Source organism: Antechinus flavipes, chromosome 4, assembly GCF_016432865.1.
Source record: "Antechinus flavipes isolate AdamAnt ecotype Samford, QLD, Australia chromosome 4, AdamAnt_v2, whole genome shotgun sequence".
Taxonomy (NCBI): Eukaryota; Metazoa; Chordata; class Mammalia; order Dasyuromorphia; family Dasyuridae; genus Antechinus; species Antechinus flavipes.
Window position 1 is genome coordinate 147387117 of NC_067401.1, and position 24401 is coordinate 147411517.

General features: G+C 38.0%; 1 protein-coding gene across 4 annotated transcripts in view; it reads left to right on the plus strand.

Annotated features, from left to right (window-relative positions):
* The window catches only part of RNF157 (ring finger protein 157), a 129696-nt gene that overhangs the window by 99852 nt on the left and 5443 nt on the right, over window positions 1-24401 (plus strand). For 2 of the 4 annotated variants that reach the window (XM_051994985.1, XM_051994987.1), the window contains exons 4-18: window positions 6284-6430; window positions 6867-6984; window positions 9759-9825; window positions 10154-10197; window positions 11429-11476; window positions 13792-13863; window positions 14359-14518; window positions 14732-14844; window positions 15645-15883; window positions 16987-17095; window positions 17701-17812; window positions 18667-18854; window positions 19440-19505; window positions 20540-20588; window positions 22507-22617. In XM_051994985.1, coding sequence (XP_051850945.1) covers window positions 6284-6430; window positions 6867-6984; window positions 9759-9825; window positions 10154-10197; window positions 11429-11476; window positions 13792-13863; window positions 14359-14518; window positions 14732-14844; window positions 15645-15883; window positions 16987-17095; window positions 17701-17812; window positions 18667-18854; window positions 19440-19505; window positions 20540-20588; window positions 22507-22617 — 1643 coding nt within the window. Of the gene's footprint in view, window positions 1-6283; window positions 6431-6866; window positions 6985-9758; window positions 9826-10153; window positions 10198-11428; window positions 11477-13791; window positions 13864-14358; window positions 14519-14731; window positions 14845-15644; window positions 15884-16986; window positions 17096-17700; window positions 17813-18666; window positions 18855-19439; window positions 19506-20539; window positions 20589-22057; window positions 22126-22506; window positions 22618-24401 lie in introns of those variants that run through there. The other 2 variants (XM_051994988.1, XM_051994986.1) reach the window with 2 other exon arrangements.

Consider the following 24401-nt stretch of genomic DNA (forward strand, 5'->3'; position numbering starts at 1 on the left):
AGCGGGGAGATACATGCAGGTTAAAGGTAAAAGGTTGGAGCAAAATCTACTATGCTTCAGGTGAAGTCAAAAAAGCAGGGGTAGCCATCCTGATCTCAGATCAAGCTAAAGCAAAAATTGACCTAATTAAAAGAGATAAGGAAGGACACTATATCTTGCTAAAGGGTAGCATGGATAATGAAGCACTATCTATATTAAACATATATGCACCAAGTGGGGTAGCATCTAAATTCTTAAAAGAGAAACTAAGAGAGCTGCAAGAAGAAATAGACAGTAAAACTATAATAGTGGGAGATCTTAACCTTGCACTCTCAGAATTAGATAAATCAAACCAGAAAATAAATAAGAAAGAAGTCAAAGAGGTAAACAGAATACTAGAAAAGCTAGATATGATAGATCTCTGGAGAAAATGTAATGGAGACAGAAAGGAATACACTTTCTTTTCAGCAGTTCATGGAACCTATACAAAAATTGACCATATATTAGGACATAAAAACCTCAAACTCAAATGTAGTAAGGCAGAAATAGTAAATGCATCCTTTTCAGACCACGATGCAATGAAAATTACATTCAACAAAAAAGCAGGGGGAAGTAGACCAAAAAATAATTGGAAACTAAATAATCTCATACTAAAGAATGATTGGGTAAAACAGCAAATCATAGACATAATTAATAACTTCACCCAAGAAAACGATAATAATGAGACATCATACCAAAATGTATGGGATGCAGCCAAAGCGGTAATAAGGGGAAATTTCATATCTCTAGAGGCCTATTTGTATAAAATAGAGAAAGAGAAGGTCAATGAATTGGGTTTGCAATTAAAAATGCTAGAAAAGGAACAAATTAAAAACCCCCAGTCAAACACTAAACTTGAAATTCTAAAAGTAAAAGGTGAGATCAATAAAATTGAAAGTAAAAAAACTATTGAATTGATTAATAAAACTAAGAGTTGGTTCTATGAAAAAACCAACAAAATAGACAAACCCTTAGTAAATCTGATTAAAAAAAGGAAAGAGGAAAATCAAATTGTTAGTCTTAAAAATGAAAAGGGAAAACTCACCACTAACGAAGAGGAAATTAGAGCAATAATTAGGAGTTACTTTGCCCAACTTTATGCCAATAAATTCGACAACTTAAATGAAATAGAAAAATACCTCCAAAAATACAGCTTGCCCAAACTAACAGAGGAAGAAGTAAATATCCTAAACAGTCCCATCTCAGAAAAAGAAATAGAACAAACTATCAATCAACTCCCTAAGAAAAAATCCCCAGGACCAGATGGATTTACATGTGAATTCTACCAAACATTTAAAGAACAATTAACTCCAATGTTATATAAACTATTTGAAAAAATAGGGATTGAAGGAGTCCTACCAAACTCCTTTTATGACACAGATATGGTACTGATACCTAAACCAGGTAGGCTGAAAACAGAGAAAGAAAATTATAGACCAATCTCCCTAATGAATATTGATGCTAAAATCTTAAATAAAATATTAGCAAAAAGATTACAGAAAATTGTCACCAGGATAATACACTATGACCAAGTAGGATTTATACCAGGAATGCAGGGCTGGTTCAATATTAGGAAAACTATTAGCATAATTGACTATATCAATAACCAAACAAACAAAAACCACATGATCATCTCAATAGATGCAGAAAAAGCATTTGATAAAATCCAACATCCATTCCTAATAAAAACACTTGAGAGCATAGGAATAAATGGACTTTTCCTTAAAATAGTCAGGAGCATATATTTAAAACCATCAGTAAGCATCATATGCAATGGGGAAAAACTGGAACCCTTCCCAGTAAGATCTGGAGTGAAGCAAGGTTGCCCACTATCACCATTATTATTTAATATCGTATTAGAAACACTAGCCTCGGCAATAAGAGTCGAGAAAGATATAAAAGGAATTAGAGTAGGCAATGAGGAAACCAAACTATCACTCTTTGCAGATGATATGATGGTATACCTAGAGAACCCCAGAGATTCTACCAAAAAGCTATTGGAAATAATTCATAATTTTAGCAAAGTAGCTGGCTACAAAATAAATCCCCATAAATCCTCAGCATTTTTATACATCACCAACAAAACCCAACAGCAAGAGATACAAAGAGAAATTCCATTCAGAATAACTGTTGATACCATAAAATATTTGGGAATCTATCTACCAAAGGAAAGTCAGGAATTATATGAGCAAAATTATAAAAAAGTCTCCACACAAATAAAGTCAGACTTAAATAATTGGAAAAATATTAAGTGCTCTTGGATTGGCCGAGCGAACATAATAAAGATGACAATACTCCCTAAACTAATCTATTTATTTAGTGCTATACCAATCAGACTTCCAAGAAAATATTTTATTGATCTAGAAAAAATAACAACAAAATTCATATGGAACAATAAAAAGTCGAGAATCTCAAGGGAACTAATGAAAAAAAAATCAAATGAAGGTGGCCTAGCTGTACCTGATCTAAAATTATATTATAAAGCAGCAGTCACCAAAACCATTTGGTATTGGCTAAGAAATAGATTAGTGGATCAGTGGAAAAGGCTAGGCTCACAAGACAGAATAGTCAATTATAGCAATCTAGTGTTTGACAAACCCAAAGCCCCTAACTTCTGGGAAAAGAATTCAATATTTGATAAAAACTGCTGGGATAATTGGAAATTAGTATGGCAGAAATTAGGCATGGACCCACACTTAACACCATATACCAAGATAAGATCAAAATGGGTCTATGACCTAGGCATAAAGAACGAGACTATAAATAAATTAGAGGAACATAGAATAGTTTATCTCTCAGACTTGTGGAGGAGAAAGAAATTTGTGACCAAAGATGAACTAGAGACCATTACTGATCACAGAATAGAAAATTTCGATTACATCAAATTAAAAAGCCTTTGTACAAATAAAACTAATGCAAACAAGATTAGAAGGGAAGCAACAAACTGGGAAAACATTTTCACAGTTAAAGGTTCTGATAAAGGCCTCATTTCCAAAATATATAGAGAACTGACTCAAATTTATAAGAAATCAAGCCATTCTCCAATTGATAAATGGTCAAAGGATATGAACAGACAATTTTCAGAGGATGAGATTGAAACTATTACCACTCATATGAAAGAGTGTTCCAAATCATTATTGATCAGAGAAATGCAAATTAAGACAACTCTGAGATACCACTACACACCTGTCAGATTGGCTAAGATGACAGGAAAAAATAATGATGAATGTTGGAGGGGATGCGGGAAAACTGGGACACTAATGCATTGTTGGTGGAGTTGTGAACGAATCCAACCATTCTGGAGAGCAATCTGGAATTATGCCCAAAAAATTATCAAAATGTGCATATCCTTTGATCCAGCAGTGTTTCTATTGGGCTTATATCCCAAAGAAATACTAAAGAAGGGAAAGGGACCTGTATGTGCCAAAATGTTTGTAGCAGCCCTGTTTGTAGTGGCTAGAAACTGGAAAATGAATGGATGCCCATCAATTGGAGAATGGCTGGGTAAATTGTGGTATATGAATGTTATGGAATATTATTGTTCTGTAAGAAATGACCAGCAGGATGAATACAGAGAGGCTTGGAGAGACCTTCATGAACTGATGCTAAGTGAAATGAGCAGAACCAGGAGATCATTATACACTTCGACAACGATATTGTATGAGGACATATTTTGATGGAAGTGGATTTCTTTGACAAAGAGACCTGAGTTTCAATTGATAAATGACGGACAAAAGCAGCTACACCCAAAGAAAGAACACTGGGAAACGAATGTGAACTATCTGCATTTTTGTTTTTCTTCCCGGATTATTTATACCTTCTGAATCCAATTCTCCCTACGCAACAAGAGAACTGTTCGGTTCTGCAAACATATATTGTATCTAGGATATACTGCAACATATCCAACATATAAAGGACTGCTTGCCATCTAGGGGAGGGGGTGGAGGGAGGGAGGGGAAAAAAATCGGAACAGAAATGAGTGTCAATATAATGTAATTATTAAATAAAAAATTTAAAAAAAAAAAAAAAAGACAGTTATATTCTGTTGTTTTCTTTCTCTATTTTATCTCTTCCTGGTTAGGTTTCAGAAAGATGTTTGCCTTATAAAAGGATTTTTCCAGCATCTCTTCTCTCCCCATTATTTTACATAGTTTAAAAATATTGGACTTATTCTTTTTGTTTGCCCAGAAAGCTCTGAATTTTGGGTTTAACATTCCTGCATATTTTCAATTTGGGTTTTCTTTCAAGAAGGTATTGGTGGATTCTTTATTTTTTAACATTGCTTCTGGGCAGTTTACTGCCCAGTTTTATGATTTCTTGAAAATGTATGTTTTTTTTTTTCAGAGAGTCCAGTGATTCTTAACTTATCTCTCCTTGACCTGTTTTACATGTCAGTTGTTTTTAATAGTCAATGACTTATATTTTCTAATTTTTTCAATCCTTTTACTTTGTTCTTATATTTCTTCTTGCATATGGAATCATTGCATTCTAATTACAATATTCTCTTTTTTAGGATATTTACTTGCATAAAGTTTTCTCCCTTGTGTTTTAATCAATTCTCCTTATAACTTTTTCTTCCAAAGTGCTTATTTCAATTCTAATTTAATTTTTTATTATTATTTCATTTATCCTTCCATTTTGTCCTTTTTTCCTTTCTGTGGAACTATTTGTGCTTCTAGTGAAGTTACTCATTTTTACCTACCTTTTAGACTTCTTTTCATTTACATCATATTTATTGATTTTGTTTGATATTTTCTGCTGTTTACTCACATTTTCTCAGGGACAGTCTTACTCACAGTACTTGTAGGCTTCAGTTCCAATTACTGGGTTTGGGGCAGACATTCTTAGTGTATATAACTCCCTTTCTCAGGCACTGCCACAACTTTTTCTAAAGTTTTGAATCTGGGTTTGCAACCCAAAAGAAAAAGCTTCTTCTGGATCCTTGTCATCCAGGAAAGAAGGAGTTAGTAGAAGGCTAGAAGGCTCTTCGCACTGCCCAGAGGTGTTTTCCTTTTAAGAGGTCAAGTAAGGAGTAGGGACTGAAGAGGGTACCTGCAGTCCCAAGTTGTAATTTCTAACCAGACAGGATAGTGATAGAGATTAGGAGGCAAGAAAAATGCACTTTCTGTTCCTAAGGTAGTCTTGTCATCAAGCCCTAAATCGTGGTATTCTATATAGTAGAATGTTATGGTATCATAGAATTAATAAAAGTGAATTCTGTAGGGAAATATGTCTAGTTCTTTCATATAAGGTTGCTGTTGTGTGAAATCCGCAGGACTAGACATTTTCTACAACTATATAAGAAAAAGAAAAGAAAAGAACGAAGGAAACCAACCAGAAGTGGCAGAATTTTAGGCAGACTTGGAACAGAACATTGAATTTGCTTGCTAGTTTTTTTTTTAAAATTCTTTTGATTATTCCTTACTAAAGGTTGATGATATAAATTTTTCATACATGTATTTATTTGTGGATTGTTACTTTTATAATTAAAGAAGTTTTAAAAAAATGTTTCCACAGCCAAAAACAGTGTTCCAGATGTGTCTAACTTGTCCAAAATACATAGAACTGTCATTTTCCTTATATTGAGCACTGGGCTTATGGCAATGCAGGCTAAGATTTGATTACTTCTTTTGGTTATCATGGCCAACTGTTAATTCCTTTTATTACAGTAAAAATAAAATTAATTCTGTTGTTTAACCTCTTCTCCCTTAACCCTATATTTATGAAGCTGAATTTTGAACCTATGTGTTGGACTTTACATTTGATTCAGAATTTTATTCAGATTTCTCACTTTGTATAAAGGTAACTTAGGTTTTTTAGACATAATGCTAACCAAGACCAAGTTCTCCATATCTTCTGGCAAGATGGAAAGACATTCAATATGGATATAGCAGTAGACTGTACGCCTTTTGTCAAAAGATCAGCTTCCGTAAGTTTGGAGAGGCTTATTACCAGGTCAGCTTCAGGGTAATGAATTTTTAAGCCCCAGCAACAACTCACCAGTCCATCTGTGAAAGCTTAGAATGGTGTCATGGTAGCAATACCCACACTAGCAATTCAAGGATCCTTTTATGTTTATCCCTGTTGAATTTAGTTTTTTAAAAAATTTTTGGTTGTTTTTGTAGTTGTACATGGTTTATTTATTGGATGGATAGAGAGAATTAAAGTATCCAGCCTTTCTGTGAATTCTGGCTTACAACTTAGGAGGCCTGGGGCCCCGCATTCTTTTCTGGCATCTGGGTTCTCATTCTCTGAGGTCTTCTAGGTGCACCGAGGAAGTAAAAACCCCTGGAGAAGAGGTCAGCAAAGCCAAAGTCCACTACAATGTAGAGTTCACATTTGACACTGATGCCCGGGTGGCAATCACCATCTACTATCAAGCCACTGAAGAGTTCCAGAATGGCATAGCCAGGTAAAAAGGGATGGAGGCCATGCTGCCTCTAGAGACCAGTTTAATATAGCCCAGGTCTTCTACTGTTATTAGTAAGGCATTTTGCTTCCTGACCAAGATCTACTTCCTAAGCTGATGGACCTGCTCTTTAATTTTTTTGTTTTACCTTTTTCAATACTATCTTAGTTCAGTGCAAAATTGCAGTATGATTCCTTATGTCATCTAGATGAAGTTAGACACTTACTCATTCTTTCTGAGGGAATATAGGTTAAGGAGAGAATTCTATGGCATAACCAGTGAAGGCAAAGGAAACTTGTGATAAAGCAGGTTCTCTCCTTTAATTACCATGGGTAATTATATCATTATAAATATCATTAAGAACCAAAATGAAAGAGAGAGAAGTGTCAACTATATCTGGGCAAGATGCTAACTTTGACCCCCCCCCCCCGATTTATAGCTACATCCCAAAAGACACCAGCCTTCAGTCAGAGACTGTGCACTATAAAAGAGGAGTGTGTCAGCAATTCTGCCTGCCCTCTCATGCTGTTGATCCGTCTGAGTGGGCTGAAGAGGAGGTAAGCTGTCTCTTGTCTTGGGGACATGAACCATGAGGGAGAATGTGGGGATAACATTTCCTAATGGAGACTCCTGAGTACCCAAGAGCCAACTTAAGTGTTGGCTTCTGCAGGTAAGGCATATAGAAGCAAGAAAGGTTTCAAACATTCCAGCTTCGCTCATGCCATTGGATGCATTTGATTCTGTTATACTACTTACATACCTGAAGACATATATATCATATCCTTTTATTGTACCATAATGTCCTTTCATTTCATCTCTCCCTATGTCTTTCCTTTAAAAAATAAAATAAAGCTTTTATTTTATTTTTATATGATCAAAATTTCTCCTCATATCCACTTCCTTCTCCTTTCCAGACAGTTTCCCTATGTCTTTCTCATTTCTTTTCAACTTATTCTTTATTCTCACAACTTTTAAATTCTCCATCCCTCATTATCTTTCCAGGCCATCACACATACTCTAACCTCACTTTATTATTTCTTAATCTCAACCCTGTAATTAACCAGTTCAACTTCAGCCTGTCTCTTCTCAGATCTCTTGAACTATCACTATTCTTGTTTTGTCAGATTCCAGCCCAACCTTGGCCTCCTTGCCTCCACTCCTAACCATGTGTTGTTGAATGGAACTGGAGGAGATGAGGCACCGAACCAAGTGGATCCAGTACAGATTTAAGTGATTTAATCTCACTGGGCCCTCACTACAGCAAGACAGTCCTTTCATTCCTCCCTGATTAATACTTTTCCCATTTCACATAGACTATTTCAAATCTCTTCTTTTCCTCACATTTACCAGACTGTCCTCTCTTTTTGCTGAGAAAATTTTGCCATGAACCCTTTTTTCCCCTTTCTCTGTATTTTAAAATCTTCAGAATCATTCCTCATCTTCCTTCCTTTACTCTGTCTCTATCTTCTCTCTAGGTCAACTTCTTTACATACACTTTATCCCAGCCCATCTTCTCCAGTAAATTATCCCCAACAGTCATCTCTTTTTAGATCTTAAATCTCTTATATCTATTAGTTCTTCCCCTACTACTTATAAATACAGCTATGTCTCCTCCAAGCCTGAAAAATTCTTACCAGATCTTTGATCTTTTCAAGCCATCATTTTTTTTCTTCCATTTTTTCCCAAACTTTTAGAAAAATTGGTATGCAAATTGTTATCTCAATTTCCTCTCCTCTCATTTTGCAAATCTCTGCAGCCTACCTTCCAATCTCATCACTCAACTGAAACAACTCCTTCCAGAATTACCAATCATTTCTTAATTGACCAGTGTTATGATCTTTTCTGCATCCTCTTCCCTTATCACTTCGTTATAGAATTTGACATTTTCTCCTAGATATTCTCTAGAGACCCACTGGGTCTTTATGACACTGCTCTCTCTTGGTTCTACTTCTCTCTGTCTGATCATATTTTCTGTCTCTTTTGCAGGCATATCCTCCATTTCACACCCTTAATTCTGCCTTTATCTTCACACTTCTATTCAGGGTCTTCTTCCTTTCTCTCTCTCTACATTTTCTCAAGAATGGTCCATAGCAGCTACCAATGGTATAATTATCTTTTCTATTCATATCTCTATTCAATCCTAGTCTCCTAAATTCTAGGTTGGTAGGATGCATGGTGGATATTTCAAACTAGGTTTTCAATAAGCATCCCAAATTTAGCATGTTCAGAACTGAATTAATTAATCTTTTCCTCCAAACCCATTCTTCTTTCAGACTTCCTTGAATAGAGCACCACAGTTCTTCCAGTCATCCAGGTTGTCAATTCCAGTGTGTTATGTCTAAATCCTCATCCCCTTTCACTGCTCACATCAGTCAGTTGCTAAATCTTGTCGTTTCCATTTCCACAACATATTTCACACATATCTCCTTCTCTCTACTTATGTTGACTCAGGCCCTTGCACTTCTCACTTGGCCTATGCAGTAGCTTTTAATTTGTCTCCCTGCCTCAAATCTGTATCCTTTCCAATCCATATTTCACAGAACTGCCGATCAAGTCACTCCCATTGATCAAAATCCAACTCCATATATAACTCCTTACCTATGGACTTGGTAGTCTCTCAGATTGTAAGTTTCTTAAAGTCAGTGCCTCTTTTTCCAATCCCACTGTTTAGCATAGTGCTGGGCACAAAGTAGGCGCTTAATGAATGTTGACTGAGTGAAAAATGACCACACAGTTTGTTTCCCACTTCATTGTCTTTGTAGTGAAACTCCTCTATGCCTGGAATGTTTTCCCACTTCATCTCTGCTTCTGAGAATCCTCTGTTTTCCTCAAACTCTGTTCAAGTATCATCTTCTAAATGAAGCTTTTCCCAATTCCCTCCAGTTGATAGTGCCCTTCCTCCATCCTAAAAATTTATCTTATATAAATTTTATATATCCTTACTTGTAAATGTGGTCTCACTTAATAAAAATCTTGGGGGCAAGGATTAATGCATTTCTGTCTTTGTATTTCTGACACTTGGCACATTGTATATTATATAGATGTGTGTGTATGTATATTTTTTAAAGATAGAAATACACTTGGGGAGAGGGTTAAATCCAAAAGGAATTTTTAAAAGAGCTTTTTTTAAAGTAGCTAAATTGACTTGTGCAATTAAAGGTATACTGAGTCCTTGGAGAACAGTCCTAAATGATGATGCTTAAGACTTCTAGATGGATTGTCCCTTTATGATATATTCTAAGAGTGTTTAGCTAAATGTTGCATCTGACAAGTACATTTAAGTGTCTCAATTCCTCTTTCTGTGTATTCCTTTGTTATGCTCACTTTGCAGCTGGGTTTTGACCTGGATCGAGAAGTCTACCCAATGGTTGTCCATGCTGTAGTGGATGAAGGTGATGGTACGATGGGACGTGGACTCTCTTTCTATGTATAGTGAGTGCTCTCTTGTGGTAGGTGCTGGCCGCCACAGCTGCTGCTGCCCTAGGGTAGCATGCATTTTTTAAATCATGCAATCAAACAGGGTTTTCTTCATCCTTACTGTCAGAATTTTTTTTAAGGGCCTTAGATTGATGTGATTTGTAATATTATGTATTAGTCTCTCTCTCACCCCATCCCCCCAATAATTGCTTAAAAAGCTCTGGGTTAGGAGAATCATTAGTGAGATAGAGATGTCAGGGTGTGGAATGTGGTTTTTCTTTGTTCACTTTATGCTTTTGTGTCTTGCAGAGCATTTTGGACACTGCCATGTACTTCTCGCTACATTTGAAAAGGTGAGTAAGTAAACCAGCAAGAGCACTCCTCTTCTTGAATTAAGCCTAAATATTAATAATCTATTTTCTTGCCCCACAAAGAAGGCCAGTGTCCAGGCTGTCTGAGATCCAATAGACCTAACTCTGGGGCTGGTTCTGTTTTTGTGTTTTATTGACTATTTCATTTTTGTCCTTATATCTCAGGTGTCTGAAACAGTGTCTTAGAATAACAGTTCCTTCATATTTGGGATTTTAATTTCATTTTATTGATATATTTAATTTATATACTAATTTCCTTTCTAAACATATTCCTTCTCTCCTCCCCTCAAGATTTTGTTACCCTTATAACAAAGATTTTAAAAGAAAGGCTGTTGGGGAGAAAAATAGTTCAATAGAACCAGGCACCACATCATGTCTAACAGTACATGTCATCTTCCACATTCCACACCCTGCTCTGCAGAGAAGGAGGGTGGTACATTTTCTCAGTTCTTCTCCAAGGCCAAACTTGGTCATTTTAATTGCAGAGCATTCAGTTTAGGGGGTTTTTTTGTTTTTTTCCATTTACATTGTAGTACATTATTACTATTCATGTTGTTTTCATTCTGTTTACTTCATTTTATATCAGTTCATCTAACTATTTCCATGGTCTTCTGGATTTTTTTACATTATGATGAATTTTCCATTATATTTGTATAGCCTTCATAAGAATATATTGAATTGAATATGTAAGAGTAAATAAAGGAACAGCTGCTTTGTATTTATAAATTCTGTATTGTTTGTTTTCTATTTATTCTGTATATATTTCATCTTAATAAGTGTTGTACTGGATAGAAAGCTGACTTTAGCCAGAAATACTTGGGTTCAAGTCCTGATTCTAACATAGATTGGTTGTATGACCCCTTCAAAAAAGCACATAACTTATCAGTGCTTTAGACAACTTTTTAAGACTCTTTTGAGGTTTTAGGAAAGGTGCTGATGGTTATCAATACTAAAGAAATCACAAGATAGTCTTCATCCCTGTATTTATTCTTAATATACTTAGAAACATGGTATTTCTTCTCGCTAGAATGTAAATTCCTTAAGTCAGGGTAATTTCAATCTTTGTGTTTGTGTTCTCAGCACTTAGTACAGTACATGACACAGAACAGGTCTTTATTTAAATTATTTAATTTATTAGCATTATTAAATGCTAGATTGATTGGCCTCTTCTTGCCTTCTCTTCTCTGTCATGATAATTGTCTTTTCATTTCAGCACACAGATGGCACTTTCTGCGTAAAGCCCCTGAAACAGAAGCAAGTGGTAAGTGTTTGAACTCCAGGACCTATTGTTATACCTCTTCACCAAATGGGAACAACAATAGGGGAGGTGGATTCAGGTTCTGATTTTTAGCATCTTTATGAACTCAGAATTATTGGGTCTGAGACAAGAAGTTAGAAAATGGAAGGATTTGAAGAGCTTTCTTCTTTAGGCTTTTGGAAGTAAGGGGCTATTTGTGAAAAGGGAGAGAAGAACAAACCCTCAAGCCATTTTTTATTCCAGTGACAAGAGGACAGTTTCAATAAGTGAGGAAAATTTCTCTGTAGTGAGAGGACTGGCGAGACTTACATGAACTGATGCTAAGTGAAATGAGCAGAACTAGGAGATCATTATACACTTCAACAACAATATTGTATGAGGACATATTTTGATGGAAGTGGATTTCTTTGACAAAGAGACCTGAGTTTCAATTGATAAATGACGGACAGAAGCAGCTACACCCAAAGAAAGAACACTGGAAAACGAATGTGAACTACCTGCATTTTTGTTTTTCTTCCCGGGTTATTTATACCTTCTGAATCCAATTCTCCCTATGCAACAAGAGAACTGTTCGGTTCTGCAAACATATATTGTATCTAGGATATACTGCAACATATCCAACATATATAGGACTGCTTGCCATCTAGGGAAGGGGGTGGAGGGAGGGAGGGGAAAAATCAGAACAGAAATGAGTGCAAGGGATAATGTTGTAAAAAAAAATTACCCTGGCATGGATTCTGTCAATGTAAAGTAATTATTAAATAAAAATTAAAATAAAGAAAATAAAGAAAAAAAATAAAAATAAATTAAAAAAAAAGAAAATTTCTCTGTAATACAAGGACTGAGAACTTTCAACCTGAGAATTGTTCCCATCTTATTGCATTAAGCACTTCCATGTGCTCAAAAATAAAATATTTGTTGCTTACTAAGATCCCTTATCTATATGCTCAACAAATGAAACTCCATGTACATCTGAAAGAGAAAGAAGCCCCAACTTCCCATTCTCCTATAGGTCTAGTAAGTTGAAACTAAATCATTAGGGACAGTCATTTCTTTGAGTTAAGCATTTTCCCTGTGTAAAAAATGCAAATACTTCAAGGAATGAAATACATTGAGGCTTAGTTAGTTAAAATATTTTAGTGTGACTTAATTTCAAATTCTTTCTAAAAGGACAATTAAGATCAAGTTTTAGATGAAGGTTTGTTGAATTGATCTTAACTGAATGCAGTGATATGGCCAGTTTGGCTAGAGCTATTGCTCTGGATGGTAGTATGAAATGTGTTGGAGATGATGAGTAGAAATCAAATCAAAAAAAAAAAAAAAACCTTGAATGCCAAGCATGTGAAAGATTCTTGGCAGATAATAATACCTTATTTTACATATGAGGAAACTGAGACTCAGAGAAAGATGACTTGACTAATTATATTTTTATAAGTGATAGAGCAAAGATTATGACCAGTTTCTCGTGCCTACAAGTTTGATAATCTTCCCAGTATACCATGAATTTACTTCATAATTTTGCCTCAGGTCAACCAAAGTGGAAGTAAATATTGGCCAGCTGGGGAATGAAAATTGTCAGGCTAGCTCCTGTCAGGGTTATAGAGATTAAATGGGGCAGGTATGAATTGTTAGCATTAAAGTGGTAGGAAGTGGGACCATTTTGTCAATATGACCTAGTTGGACATCCTTGGTAATTGAGGTTTTTAAAAAGGGCCTCATAGAGGACGATTTTGGCCAAATGTTAGATGAAAGGATGGATCATGACAGTGTAGATAGAGTATGGGAAGCAGAGGCTTCTTGGATATTTTGAATTTATTCAAATAATATTTGACAAGTACTTAACCATAATATATGATAAATAATATACAATTAAAATCTATATGCATATATAATATCAATATCTGTCTATAATATAAAAATAATAAAAGCAGTATTTACAGCAACCTTGTGAAAGAAAAACAGTACAAGATTTTTAACTTCTTCCTCAGCCTTTGCTAATGTCCATTTTTTTCTATCTGTTTTCTCTTCTCCTTCCCTGTTTCTTTCTTTCCTTCTAGGCCAGTATTTAAATGGCTCTTGTATAGGACTGGAATATACTTTAAAATATGTGGGGGGTTTTCCCTCCTGAATATAGGGGATAAAATAATTCATCAAAGGAAAAACTTCAGTGAATTAATTTATAGAGTCTGGATTTTTTCCCCCCTAAGAATCAGTGATCTTTAGTAGGGGGAAAAAAAACTTTTTTCTTCTGCTATAAAAGAACTCATTCATTTTTCATAAATATTGTCCCTTTGAATTTTTCTTCTTGTGGTTTCCAGGTGGATGGGGTCAGTTACCTCCTTCAAGAAATCTATGGGATTGAAAACAAGTACAACACACAGGATTCTAAGGTAAACTTAATGCCCAAGAACAAAAGTCACATTTTCCAGATAGAAGTAGGTGCTTAACAACCCAAGCTAAGAACTTGGGCCTTGAGGTGACATTTTTCCTCCCTCATCAAATAGCAGTTCCCTCTCAGGTGACTGTTTTTTCCTGCACTTCTGGCTCAAACTCTTTGGCAAACTGTAAATTGAACCTCTCCCTCTGCTAGACTGGCCAGATGCTGGAATTCTTTTAAAGTTCCCAAATGCATGCTCATCTTATTTGGTCAGCCAGTCACACTGTTTGCTTCATGATAAAAAGAGGTCTGTACCTCATAAAGGGATCACAAGCTGCACAAGCGCCTCTTGTTTATAGATTTAAATTTTTCTCACAATAACATTAGTTTGAAAAGGGATGCTGGTGGTGGACTCACGCACTCCTCCTCCTTTATGGTCTTGCTAGTGAGGTATGTGAAATCAAAGTCCTTGTGCTTTCAGCTCAGTAGTTTTATTCCCCTTGGCCAGGTGGCAGAGGATGAAGTAAATGATAACAGTGCTGAGTGTGTGGTTTGCCTCTCGGATGTCCGGGATACCTTGATTTTACCCTGCCGCCACCTCTGTCTTTGTAACACCTGTGCAGACACCCTTCGCTACCAAGCCAACAATTGCCCCATCTGCCGACTGCGTAAGTCATGAGGATGGAGGGAAAAGTACCATTAGCACCTGGGGACAAAACAATTTGATGTATAAGCTGCGTCTGGGATAATAGAAAATACATGGAACCCTAGGGAAAAGGGCAAGGAGAATCTGTTTTTTGGGGGTGGTTGGGCATCTACTTCCTCCCACATGACTTCTCCAATGTCTGGACATTCTAACTGGTCATTTTACCTTCTTACAGCATTTCGGGCTCTGCTTCAGATCCGGGCTATGAGGAAGAAATTGGGCCCTTTGTCCCCAACCAACTTTAACCCCATCATCTCTTCCCAAACATCTGACTCTGAAGAACACTCAGTAAGTTGGGCAGTCTAAAACAGGAGTCTATGTCAGATTTTCTAAGACTGGGAAACAGATGCTTTAGAGGATCCTTGCTGACTTCTGATTTACATTGTTCTTTTCTTTATTACCACTCTGATACTATAGCAGTTAAATTACACCCTGATATTACGTATTCTTTGAATAAACCCATCAAAATTAAGTTGTTTTGAAGACAGCAAAATCATCATTTGAATACCATAATAAATATAACCACTTTCCTTCCTGGACACTTATCTTCTCATTTTTGATGACAAATTCCACTTCACAGAACCCTAACTCTGGAATTAATCATGGGAAGAGGTAGGGCAGATAAATGATAATTTTTTGTAATTCAGCACTATTTACTTCTCAATCCTCTAAAAGGTGAGTGCTTATCTTTCTCCCATTTCATAGTTGGGTATAATAAGGTGCAGAAAGATAAATTACTATCACAAAGATTTATAGTGCAAGACAGGCTTAGGAGGCATTCTCTCAACTCTTTTAGCTCTTTCCTTTTCACTTAAGCACTCTCTCTTAAGATTTAGGATCCAAGGAGAATTACTACATAGATACTGGCCTCCCTTCCTGAAGCTGTTTGGCATATGGATCTCTCCTCTCTTACTAGTATTGAAATTTTCATTAAACCCTCAAAAAAAAAATCTAGAAGGAACCTTTCACATGGAGCCAGAAATAAAATTGTCATGAAACTAGAATTTACTTTTAAACAAAGATATCTTTCACCTGCCATATATGCCTGCTATTTTCAGCATTTAACAACCTGTCTCTGGTTCTCCTAGTCTTCAGAGAACATTCCCTTGGGTTACGAAGTGGTATCTCTGCTGGAGGCCCTAAATGGGCCCCTTACTCCATCTCCAGCTGCTCCCCCACTTCATGTGCTTGGAGACACCCACCTATCAGGAATGTTGCCTTCTTATGGCAGTGACGGGCATCTGCCCCCAGTCAGAACTGTCTCCCCTCTTGATCGCCTCTCTGATTGCAGCAGCCAAGAACTCAAGCTCAAGAACAGTCTCTCCAAGTGAGTAGTCAGTGCTTGCTAATAATACCTCTAAGATACTGGGAGTGATGGGTGTTCATTCATTTCCTTTTTTTATTTTAGTGCTTTATCAGTGTTTTTAAAAAACACCAATGATATTTCTTAATATTCATAACCATAATTACAATCATAATAGCATTTCTGTATTTCTTTAAAGATTTCAAAGCACTTAAGCATATTATCTCAGTTAATCTTTCAGCTACCTTATAAGGTAGATGCTATTATTATCTCCATTTTACAGATGAGGAAACTGAGGCAAATTGACTTGGGCAGAGTCACACAGCAAATGAATGTCTCAAGCAGGATTTGAACTCTCCCTGGTAACGAGAAAGTATAGTTAAACCACCCAGATTGTCCACAGGGACATGTCTGACAGTACCGGCTTCATTCTGCCATCTCTCTACTGAAGAGAGATGTTTTCCCATCTGTGGTGCCAGGATTGATCATCACGTTGATCTGAGCTCTTCCAATGCTTTTCTCACCTGCCCAGTGAGAATGGACTAATCTTCTGAGACTTTTCTAGAATTTAACAACCCTCAAAATAGCTTAGTTGCCATCAAAACATTAAGGAAGGGACTAAAGCACTGCCACAGATTATATGAGATTCAGACACAGAAGCAAAAGGGGGTAGTAGTGTTGGGAAACAAAAAATGTATGCTGGAGGGCTCCCTGCACACTCTTTTGAGAGTATGCTGGGGCTGGAGGCCTAAGAAATTGGTGGTATTGATGCTCCAAAGCAGTCTAAATCAGAATAATAATGACACATAGTTTGTAACAGTTTTAAAAAGTGAATTGTGCTGGTCCTAAGTGTTGGCAGGGTGTTTATGGCAGAGTGGGAGAGAGCATGTCTACCCTGGAGCCTCCCAAGAGTGGGTTTGCACGGAGCACGTGTGACCGTGACAGCATCAGTGGAGCCAGAGCTAACCCCAGGACACGTGATGTTCTCAGGCCACAGCTTTGTCCTCCTCTGACAGGCGTCACTCACTCCCCTTCTGGGTACAGAACTCGGCTGGCTGGAGTGCAGACAGACTTTGTTTCTTCAGGTGTAGCTTTGGGTCACAAATATCTCCTTTAAACTTACCCAGGTCCATCTCCCAGAATTCATCCGTGTTGCACAAAGAAGATGATGAGCAGTCCTGCAGCGAATCCGAAATGCAGCTCTCCCACAGGCAGTCTCCCCATCAGCTTGAAGAGGTGACAGGCACTCTACTCTCTGCTCTCCTGGGACACAGCCCCCACTTCTAAGGACCCACAGTCCTCCTGCCTCCTCTCGCCCATGCCCTGACCCGGAAACACGCTCCTCCTCTTTCCGCTCCATTCCTCTCAGGGGCTCATGGCAGAGGCAGTTTTTAGAGAGCAGAGCTATCTATCCCATTGTGCAGACTCCCCTTTTCAGAATGAAAGAACTTATCCATACTCACGAAGGCCAAGTGTTCCCCCATGTGACAGCTGCTAGGTGACTTGTGTCACTTGAGCCAGAGCTGTGTACAGCCCCAGCAGATGCTGTGCCCTAAGCAGGCTGGGATGACGGGAGTTTTCCCTCATCCCTTGGGAGGGAGTTGTCATTCCAAGCTAAGGCTGAAGAGAGGTGATGACAAAAGAAACACTAGCACTAATGTTACCTGTTACCTCCTTTTTCAGACAGCTTCAGCTTCCTAGCTGCTGGTTTCCTCTTTCCTACACACACACACACACACACACACACACACACACACACACACACACTTCCTATTCTTCCATATTGCTACCAACCCTGTCTGCTTTGAGCTCACTTTGCCTTCTCATTGTTGCTTTTCCAGGAGTGCGGTGCAACTCCAGAGAGTGAGAATCTCACTTTATCTTCATCAGGAGCCATTGGCCAATCATCTTGCACAGGGACCCCACTCTCTTCCACGATTTCTTCCCCAGAAGGTACTTAACAAGACTCAGTTGCTGTGAACCTTCCTCCTCCCTAAGGATTCACATTTTTCTTTGGGGCTGTAATCACTTAATGGTATGGTATGGTCAAACATAGTAAATGCAGTCCCTAGTTGAGGCAAAGACAGGAGACTTCTGCTGCTGCTGTGATGAGAATACTTAGTGAAAGCAGCTGCATTGTTTTCTGGGCAGCCAGGGAGCTAATTTCCTCCTTTTGATTTCCTACTGAGAGGACCAGGAGACCTAATGTGTTTTTTTGTTTGTTGTTTTTTTTTTAACCTTAATACTAATTTTAATTCGAAGTCTTGAGGAAAAGCCTCTCTTTTAAACAACAACAACAAAACTCAGAACACACTAATAAAACTAGTTCATAGAATTATAAAGATTTAAAACTGGAAGGGACATTAAAGGGCATTAAATCCAAACCCTTTATTTTACAAATGAGGAAACTGAAGCATAGAAATATTAAGTGACTTTCCCATGGTCACACAACTAGTAAAATCTGAGTCAGGATTTGAACTCGGGACTTTCTGACTCCAAGTCCAAGACCCTAAACATTCTTCCATAAACAAAGTTCTGATTTAACACTAGCAGTCTCCTTTTCTTCTAGTCTTCTCTCTTTAGGTCCTGAGAATAAATTCTGAGTTCTAACCCTTAAAAAAGGCAAAAGCTCAGTAAACCCCTATTCCAACACAGTTCAGTTAAGCAGAGGGTGTTTGCTGCTTAGGGACTAGGTAAAATTTCCTCTTTTTTTTGTTTGTTTTAAACTGTCAGGATCCATTTCTTTTCTCTCCTGTACCCATTGTAACTAAGATAATTTGTGCTTCTCTTAACTGTTCTCTCTGCAGACCCTGTCAGCAGTAGCCTGGCACAATCTGTCATGTCCATAGCCTCTTCTCAAAGCCAGAACTCTCAGATCAGCACTGACACAGTCTCCTCTATGTCTGGTTCCTATATTGCTCCTGGCACTGAAGAAGAAGGAGACGCTCTCCCTTCCCCACTTGCCCCCAGTGGAGCCCCATCAGAAGAAGGAGAGGTAAGAAGAAAACCTCTGGAATCATCATTGCTTCTCAAACTAACCACAGTATGAGATGAGTGAGGTCTATTCTCACCCCAAGAAAAGATTCAATGATTCAGTACAATAAGTATTTATTAATTGGTGATACAAAGGCAACAATAAACCTCTTACATTCTGTGGGAGGGAATTGGATGTATACGAAATAAATTCAAAGTAATTTTGATAGAGTACTCAATATTTAACACCTTGGGACACCTGAGAAGTCTCCTGTAGGAAATAGCACTTAGTTATGCCTTAAAAGGAAGTAGGAATTCCAAGATGCAGATTTGGGTGGAGAGAGAAAGATGAGGTAGGGTCTGAGAGATAACTATACAGAATCCTGTTAACAATATGGGAACAATGCTGTGGAGTGGCAAAGTTATAAGTAGCTTCATTCCAAAGACCCCTCATATGCTACTGTCTTTTGTCTGAAATTTCTTTGGCCTTTATCTCGTGTCTCTCACTTTGTAACTGAAGCACCCTTGGTCATTCAGCTTTCCACAGTTCTTGGAATAGAGCAAGAAGAGATTGGTGAACTTATCTCTTACCCGTTTTATTTTGCAGTTGATGCCTGTTGAATCCCCAGATACTGACTTTGTTGGTGTCCCAGCAGAAGAGCAGGATGCAGAGGTAACATGCTAAATATTAGTGTCCCCTTTCCTATAGTTAGTGAAGCTGCTTAATCTTTAAAGCCACCAATCTAAGGCTCTGAGGATGAACTTCAGTCTAGTGTTGGGAGCTGCTGCTACGTTCAGACTCAGTAGAAAAGCAAGATGTGATGAGAGTCATGTTGTCCAGGAAACTACTCATCTTTGTACTCTCACGTGTATAATAGGATGGAGACTCCAAAAAGGTGACTTTGTTGCAGAATCCCAAGCTTTGATTACCCATTAGGATTCCTATAGACTTTTCCATTGAACCAGATCTTCATTCTTTAGATTTTGGGTGAGATGTGAGCCCTTTAGAAGTTCCTAAGCCAGAGCTTTGTATATACCTGTCATTTATCTTGCATTTCATTTATTACTCTTGTGATTTCACCCCAGGAAAGAAAAAAAAAAGACTAATTAAAGGAATTCCCAACAAAAAATCCCTTTTCTATAAGGCTCATTGATGTAAAATTGATCAGAGCCAAATCCATATAGTAACTGTGTCTTACTAAGCAGAATTTCCCCAATCAACACAAAAGGGAGAACAACCAGAGTGCGGTGCAACTTCAGAGAGTGATGGGATGCATAGCCAGAAGGCAGTGCATGAGGAGCCTTGAGCAGAGTGAGAGAAATTCCTGAGGGATAGCCCTCAAGGGCTTTACATCAAGGCATTACAAGGATCCAGATGGATAGGGGGCAGGGAGTCTGTTGGTATTGATCTTTCCACAAGGAGTAGCAATTGATTGGGGATTTAGGGATACTATCTAGTGAGAATAAAGAAATAATGTGTTCAGACCAGCTGCTCTGTGATAGGGAGCAAAACACATAGTGAGAGTGGAACAGGAGACTAACAGGTTAAGGATGGTATCTCAACTTCAGTCATGCCAATAATATGTGGGCTCCTTGTTTTTTTGTCAGCTATTTTATTATGGTAAGTCAAGGATTTGGAGGAGTTTATATTGGTCTGGGTTCATAGCTTATTCTTTCAATATTCATAGCTTCTTTGCTGTGTCCTAGGGGAACGATGTTTTGGAAGAAGAGGATGGATCATCTACACAAGAAGATGGTAACCGACTGGCTCTTTGCTTTCTTTATTTTCATTTTCCCTAGTGATGTCAAGGCAGAGAAAAGAGGACCATTTGTTTTGGTGGCATTATTTAGTTGTATGATTGATGAAAAGTTGTGAATGCAATGTGTGAAAAACAGCAGGGAGAAAGGAGGATCCCAGTGTATCTTCCTAACTTTTCTAGGAAGAATAAAAGGAGGAAGGCAGGTAAGAAGGAATGGAGGCAGGAAGGAAGGAAAGAAAAATTTATTTAGTCTAAGGACACTAGACTTCAGGCAGATCATGGTTTTGTGTGTTGTAATCTCCAGAGGTTTCTGGACAGTTGCCCAATCACTGTTTCTTCTAGTAGCTCCTCAGCCAAATGTCAGAGGACCATTTAGGACTGCCCTTCTGTGGTAGAAACAACAACAGTGCCTTACAATAATTTCTCTAATTCAGGGAGAGGGCCTTGGTTTGATTCACTTTAATTTAGAATATTGCTCTCCTTCCTATAAAAGAAAGATCTTGAAAAGTTGTAGCTGGTGATCTAAGAGAATTGCCAAGAAAAGGGCACAAGTTTTAACAAAATTATGTAGGCATGTGTCTGCAATGATATTCATTGACATCATTTGAGATTTTTAATGCTCTTGGAATAAAAATGGCATTCTTTCCTCCTCCCTTCCCTCTTCCCCACTAAAAATTAGCTTAGTCGTTAGTAAAAAAGGATGGACCAGATGGAAAGGATCTGAGGCAAAAATAGACACCCAGAATCCTGGGGCTGAGAATCTATTCTCTCCATGAAATGTGCCATGAAAAAGGGGATAGATCAAAGCACCTGCCAGGCTAAGCCAGCCCCACCCCCAGCCTGGCTGTAGACCTCAGCCACACATCCTGGTTGCTTTTGCTTGAGTGCTGGCCACTGCTTGGAAAACTTCACAGGGTGTGCATGCACACAGCCAGCCGGGCCCAAAAGCATCCCAGGCAGACTGGTGACCACTGCTTAGAGCTATTCCTCTCATCACCCTTTTCACACCAGCCAGAGAGACAAACCATGAACTCAGACTATGTTAGTAGGACCTCAGGTTACCCAATTATTGCTTGGTCATTCCAAAACAGACTTGCTTAAAATGTTAGCTTTTCATAAATTTGTCTTCTTCCTCTACATTGTAGGATTGCAACATTTCTGCTTGTTCCAAAAGGCAGGGTTGTGTTTCTTCTTGATATATTATAGTCCATTTGGCAACTCATGATTTCCTTTCTCCCTTTCACCAAGGAATAGGGGGGCTTTAAAGAATGACTGCTATAACTCCCCTTGCCCCCTTACATGTCTGTAGGTTTCTGGTCAGTCATTTAAATGATGTTCCAAATGACAAAACAAATATTCATGAGCAAAATCTTAATTTTGTTAATGTGGCGATTTGGATTTGACATGCAAAATAGTGGAACCTGGAATCTTTAATTTTTGCTTTTATTATTTACTCATTTTGCAGAACCCACTCCCCTATGGTCATAAACGCATCTGACACGGACCAGAGACAGACACAAGCATGAGCAGGGGGTAACTTTCCCAGTTGCTTTCTTTAGCTTTTCCCAGCTATTCTCTTGTCTACCTTTTATCTGCATATTTGCTGCACTTCCTAGTTGTTCTCTTCAAAATCCCTGTGTATTCTTTTGCCCTCCTCCTCAGTAATCTGAAGTTACTGAACAAGAAATGAGAAGAAGCTGGTTGGGAAGACAGGGAAGGATAGCTTTGAGAACAGAGACACTCACACCCCTACACAATGTGACTCCTTTATTGTCCACTCTTTACCCACTTAGTTATTGTCTTTTTTTAATATATAATTTGATTTTTTGTCTCCATCTTTAAGATTTTTGTTTTAAAAGACAGTAAAGCAAAGAAAATCACAGCGCCTCTCTAACTGCATTAACTCCATTACAGGCCAGAGGACTTGCGCATTCCTAGGTATGGAGTGTGACAATAACAATGACATTGACATCGCAATGGTGAAAACACTCGACAATAAGCTGTGCTCTGAGGTCTGCTTACCCGGTGAGTGGCAGTCTGCTGAACATGAACTTGGGAGGAAACACCCCCCCACCTCCTGCTCTCTACCTTTGTTCTCACCCTTTACACACCCTTCTCCTATCCTGCAGTTTCCTAGAAAAGAAGGCATGGGGTGTGCACTAAGATGCTGGAACAGGCAAGGCAGCAGCAAGGTCCAGGAGAGTCCTTAAACCTTTTGACAATGAGCAACCTCTCTTTTAAGTAAAAGGTGCTCAGCCCTAGGCTTAAAGAAAAAAGGGGTAGAGTTTATCGCTTTATACCTATGACCCCTCACTTCAGGATTTCATAAGTATTCTGTCAGGGATCCATGAGATTTTTAATCCAGCAGTAGCAAGAAACTCTAAACAGTGACATTTTTTTAAATTCCAGCTGGATTCCCCAAAACCAGCAAAGGTAAATTTTTAAGAAGGAAATTGAAAAAATACTTTTAAAATCAGTGATTCACTTTATGATCCAGAGAACTCCGAGTTACTAGCTTCATTGTTACCTGCTGGATTTGAATCTTAGAATGCATTGTTTAATGGAAGGGGAAGTCAGAGTGCTGTTGTCTTAAATTTCATTGTCCCCTGACTTTCATGGCCCTTGCAGCAAAGATCGATTGTTCTAACTTGGAATCCCAGAAATTTGATCAATTTGTTGCTCCTTTCTTCTGGAGATAATTAACTAAAAATAGAATAACGCTTGAGATGGGAGCCTTTCTCATCATGTTTTCAAACCTGGACTTTCACTTCTCTGCCTTGCAAAGCCATTTAAATATTCTTTGAACCATTTCTTTAGCACTAGAGATTGTCCAAGTAGTCTTGGTAAATACTTCCCCTTTTTTTAGATGGTCCATGAACCCACTTGTTGGCTTTTCCCCAAAGGCTGATCTTTCCATTGCACTGTTGTTTGTGACCTATGAGATCTCCGTCTATAAAGACTCTTCCAAACTGCAGAATCCTGGGCTATGCTTATCTATCCAAATTACTTGGATACTTATGGGTCCAGTGCTTCACTTACTCTATGAAGCAACTGGAGTAATAGAAAAGGGAACCTCTCCAGTGAATTGCCACTCTCCATCAAACTAGGAGGAAAAATGATTTAAAAACCATGCTAGCTCTGTGCAGTTATGTATACAGAGGAGAAAAGATCTTCCAGCAGAAACACTCATCAGGCTTTCAAAAAGGCTTTTAAGTAATTTCCCATTGACTATAGCCTATTATTTACCAAGGCCTCTTAATCTTTAGTGAGGCCAGTTGAGATAATGTCATTTCATCTGCTTCTCCTGTACTATATTCGGGAAGCATCTGCTAAAACAAAACAACAAAAACAAAAAGCATTATGGAGGAACATTGAACTAAGTGGTCGATCCCTCAGTTAATTTAGAACTGTGAGGGGCCCAAAATACACCTCCTGCCTTTCCGCTTATTAACTTGCTTCTGTCTGTCCATTTGTTTTTGTGTCTTTTTGCCAAGTTCTGATCTGTCTGTCTGATTTGTTTATTTGAAAACATTTATTTTACCTGGATTCAGTCGGTATGAAGTTCATGTTCACTCTGTGCCAACACTGTCCTTTTTGGCTGTGCTCAGTCCCTTACACCAGGGTTGCTGGATAATATACAGCTTTATTGGTGCTCCTTTGTTACATAAGGGATTTTAATAATTGCCATAGACTTATATTGAGGCCATCTTTCCCTATCCCCAAGAAAAATATTTGGGGTCAGTTAACTCTATTCCTGTTGAACTTTTATAAAAAACAATTTAATAGAAGTAAATAGTTCATTTGTGAGT